Here is a 4946-nt window from a genome sequence, read left to right as displayed (position 1 = left end):
ATTATAATATATAAAACATAGTATAATATACATATAAAAATTTTACACTTATTGTTAGAAAAAGAATAAAAAAAGAAACAAAGAATAAAAATTCTTATTCTATGAGAAAGATTGAAATTATCATGAATATGTTATATCGAATAATTTGATGCCGTATTAAATTATCTTAGAATTTTAGCTCGGTGGTTTATCCTTGGTTTCAACTTTCGCATGTGAAAAGGCAAACAACGCGAAAACAATAATGTAAATTTCTAAGAGATGCCTGTTATTCGGAGGTATGGCTTCTACAACGAGAGAGAAGTCGAGATCAACGTCTCGGCATCCAGCCACCCACTTACGCGACAATCAGGGCACATCTACGGGTGCGCTGGCCCCAAAGTGCAACGAACTCGCGAGGAAGTGCATTTTCGCGCATTCCATACGTACATATTATTGCCGGATTTTGCAATCGTGTATTATAACGAACGGAAATCCGCACAAATTAAACCGTACATCGATACGATGATCATAAGAGTTTCATTCGCAAACCAATCGTTAAGCAGAAACGCTTGTCGAAACGTTTATAATACGATGCATCTATTATATTTTAGTCAACTAGCAATATACTACTCACACCAACAATTTTTCAGAATGACTAACAATGCGTTCTTTTTTTTAAATATTTGCTGGCTCATATTTCCGCCTCGAACAGCTTTATCCATACAATGTGCAAACTAATCAAATTACAAAGAATATGAAATACATAACATCAGCAATTTCATTGGCTATTTACGCTTAGCGACAGACCAAGTTTCGTATTAGTCTCAGGCAAACTGCAGCAAGAGCAACAAGAAATCACGATGTTCACAAGTCAATTAGTAAGTGAATTTTCCTTATATTTATTTTACGTTTTTATAAGACTTCGATTTCTAGAATTAGAGTCTCAATAATTAAGTCTCTCAATATTTAAATTAGCGCTAGTAAAAAATTATATAAAAATTAATTAGTGTATAATAAAGTCATTATAATTAAATAATTCTACGATAATATAGTCAACAAAACTTTAGATTATTTAAAAATAATTTAGAGAATAAATTTTCACCGTCAAATATTTGTTCGAAAATAATTTGCATAAGTTTACTTAAACGTTACAGATTCTTGCGGTGATAATTTCATCGGCAAAAATCGTATTCGCCGACATCCTTGTTCAACCCGGTTACGAACATCAACGTAGCACTTATCCACAATATCAGCCTGTTTTGCATTATAAAGTTCCAACTGCGGCCAAACATTATGCGAAACAATTACCAGCCCAACACTTGAACCAATATATTCCGCAAGTTCAGATAGTGCAGCCCTATTATGTACCAGGAGTTTACCAAAACAAAGTTCGATCAAGTTTGGTAGGATATCCACACCATTCACTGCTTCATTATCCTTATAATCACTATATGACGAAGAAACCTACCAGCAAGTTGCATTACATCAAATTAGGAGGCCATGAATATGTACGGCCTTCGGTGTTCATCGCCCATCCCAATCCTTTGGTAAATATTCATCATGCATAATTATTTATACAAAATAAAAATAATATTAAAGCACGATATCGTAAAAAAATATAATTAATATTTTTATTTCTCATTAATTCAACATTTCGTATTAATATCATTTTAGTTTCGAGTTTTGATATTTTAAATCAATGTAATATTTTTAATAAAATCATATAAGCTCAACTTATAAATTTTGCCAATAATTTTTTTCTTTCTTTGAGCTCTAATTTTATATAAATGTATAAAATACAAATGCTAATATTTTTTTATTGTATTTTGTGTAAGTAAATAAGTTTGCAATTTCTTGAATATTTCTTAAGTATAACATTTTTTCAGATAGCACACTACCGGCGTAAAAGATCAACCGATTTTACAAACGTCAAATCCACCGAACCCGCGATCGCTACACATGATGTGGCCCCGAAGCCGTCCCTAATCGATATCGAATATCCTACGGCCATCGACTCGCTGCTTTTGAAAAATGAATCTACCAGTACTAATGGTAAATATTTAACAAATAATCATAAAGTTACATCTCTACGAAACAATCTGACTCGTCGCTTATTTCAAAAGTCTTGTATTACAATATGAAATGCGAACATAAACTAATGTGATATATATATTAATTTTAAAATAATTTTGTTTCCAAAATAAATAAAATAAATTATTCCATTATAGATAAACATGTGAAGAACCGTCAAAGCGATTTTACAACAAAACCGTTTTTATTCGGCTTGGATCCGAATAAGATGTACTCCAGATTTCGGAACAAAAATCTAGACGAAAGAGAGAACGAAACAGAACATTTGGTTTCCAAACGTCAGGACGCCACTGTAATTACACCAGTAATTCTCACCCAGTTTACACCAGATTCTACCAAAACAACAGTAACCGAACCATCGCAACAAGCGGTGTTAATTTCCCAGGAAAAAGGAAAAAATCAAGAACCATCTCGTACTAATTACGAAAATACAAATCTTACTCCTAATGTGCCTTCTACAAATTGGGAACAATCTTCGAGCCCGATAACTACATCCCAGATACAGTCGCCACAAGAAGAATCGCGCGAGGATTATATCAAATATTATACCAACTATGGCAACACATACGCGTACACTTTGCCGATGACGTCAATAGCATATCAGCCAACAATACCATTCGCATCTAAGTATTGGCCAAATTATATAACATACAATGCCAACATGTATCCGAGTAAGAGGACAAAATACCTGGATCAGCAGAATACATCCAATTATCCAATCATCCATCAAACATCCGATCAGAAATCTTCGCAGGTGAGAAGATTCTACGTAACATTGATCTAATTAATTTCATATTTTTAGAATTTTCTAATTTTTGTCCGATCTATATAAATTTTATTAGTTATTACAATTATTGATAAAAATAATTTTTATGCAGATACTGTTAAAAATTTAATTTTGATTCAATATAATTAATAAGCAATTTATAGTTTATCTGCAATCTTGATTAAAAACGAATGGGATGTTCCTTTCTGATGTTTTCAGGATACATTAATCTCCTCTAAGATTATGTAAAAATCAAGATTAATGCTTCTGTCTAACATAATATAATAGCTTCTAAGATATTTATAAAAATAATCAATCAATGAAAACTTTATTGATTGATTATTCTTATAAATATCTCAGAAGCTATTATAATATATTAGACATTTATTAATAAATTTATTATCAAATTTTTGATGCATTTTCTCGCTTTTGAAAGAATGGACATTTTTTAAAAATGGTTACCATCTTTTTGAAATAAATTATTCGTATTGTTTTTTGTGCAATATAATACTACATTTATATGTGGTTTACAAGATATACAATGTAATTTTCTTAAAAAGACAAAAAGAAATATCTTTACAAAAATAAGGAGTGAGATACATTCCACATCTCTATTTGCAGGAAACTACAAATATCGGCGCAACCAACACAGCTCAACCAAAACAAGAGTTGTTTACACCAATACATCTCTGTGCGGGTGGTGTTCCGTGTTCGACAAGTAACATAGAAATTAAAAAACCGCCTACCGAGGCCATACCAAGTACGCCTACAACAACTCCAGCATCATATTATACATTTACCCAGTACAGAAACAACGAGGTGCCTTCAAAAAGCGAGATAATCAGTGCGCCATATTCTGGCACATCGCAAGCTTTTTACACAATTCCGAACGACTACACGTATATGTATTATTATTTGAATGATTATCTGAAAGATAATCTGGACAACTCAGTGATCGATTATCAAGACTATGACTATAACGACAAACCTACGTATCTGACAGATGGTTTCAATATTTACATGACAAAAAATCCCGCGTATTCAAGCAATGTTCCTTCATACAAAATTCCTCGCAACATGTTTTACGGAAATATCAATGCTCGAAGTAATGTAGCACCGATAACGTACGTCGTTTCGACTTCATCGAACGTACCGCAAATGCAACTTTCAAGCGCATACTATTATCCGAAAAGAGCGAGAAAGGCGTACGCTTTTTACGATCCTCAACGTAATAATGATTATAAAAATTATAAGATTCGCCCAAATTTTGCAAAACCAAGGGTATTTTGGCGCATGATTCCGTCACAGGTTTATTATTCGTCACCGGTTTATTCTTAGTAAGATATTGTTACAGATACGACGCTGTTATCGATTCGTACCATATTACCTTGAAGCAACGAGTCGATTGACCATAATGATTTTTCATGATCCATTTATTATAATTACTCTATCATGCCGCGCAGGCATAACTTTATTTAGATAGATACACATGTTTCCCTCATCATACTCCGTCCACTCATTTTATCAGTATGAATATAAACACTTTTATATATTATTTTTTAAATAAGGAATAAAATATTTTAATTCAATTTTCTAAGTCCTACATGTATACATGTATTGAATTTTTAAATAAATGTATTTAAAAGAAATCGCTCTCTTCTCTATATCTTCTTTGCTATATTTATTTGATATGCTGTAGAGCTTATCGCATCATAAAAAAATAGTCTTAATTAATATTTAGAATTATTAGCATTTAAAATATTAATTTTATTATAAAACTCTTAATCTTTATTAAGCTTCTGAATACTTTTAAAATAAATTATTAAAACAAGTTATAAATGTGATATAACCGTATGTAATATAGTTAATAATAATGTTAATTGCAAAAATATGAATCTGAAATATCCCATATATCTTATCTACAGATAAGTTAATTAACAAGAGGATGTTTGCACGATTATTAAATGAAAGCCGTCTCATATTTCAACAATATCCGAATTTTATGTTTGTAATTATTTCATCACGGTGTATAAACTGAAAATACTTTCACCAGCAAACCTAACTTTGATTGTACTTGGTATAAATGTACGCAATGATGAAACGAAAATTC

At 31.4% G+C, this 4946-nt stretch overlaps 1 protein-coding gene across 1 annotated transcript; it reads left to right on the top strand.

The window, feature by feature from the left end:
- The first annotated feature begins 748 nt into the window (after nt 1-748).
- On the top strand, nt 749-4402 carry LOC115240323. The gene is made up of 5 exons (XM_029815395.1): nt 749-857; nt 1134-1526; nt 1866-2031; nt 2208-2824; nt 3458-4402. The coding sequence occupies exons 1-5, from the start codon at nt 840-842 to the stop codon at nt 4172-4174; spliced, it is 1911 nt and encodes a 636-aa protein (XP_029671255.1). The 5' UTR covers nt 749-839; the 3' UTR covers nt 4175-4402.
- Nucleotides 4403-4946: the final 544 nt, after the last annotated feature.

The sequence above is a fragment of the Formica exsecta genome, unplaced genomic scaffold, assembly GCF_003651465.1.
Source record: "Formica exsecta isolate Colony F162 unplaced genomic scaffold, ASM365146v1 scaffold423, whole genome shotgun sequence".
Lineage (NCBI taxonomy): Eukaryota > Metazoa > Arthropoda > Insecta > Hymenoptera > Formicidae > Formica > Formica exsecta.
Note: the sequence above shows the minus strand (reverse complement) of the source record. Positions and strands in the feature narration are given on the sequence as shown.

What these genes read in the sequence shown, in the direction of transcription:
- LOC115240323 (XM_029815395.1), top strand. An exon ending in TCGCCCATCCCAATCCTTTG is followed by an intron (nt 1,527 to 1,865) that starts GTAAATATTCAT and finishes ACATTTTTTCAG; the next exon opens with ATAGCACACTACCGGCGTAA. An exon ending in CCGATCAGAAATCTTCGCAG is followed by an intron (nt 2,825 to 3,457) that starts GTGAGAAGATTC and finishes CTCTATTTGCAG; the next exon opens with GAAACTACAAATATCGGCGC.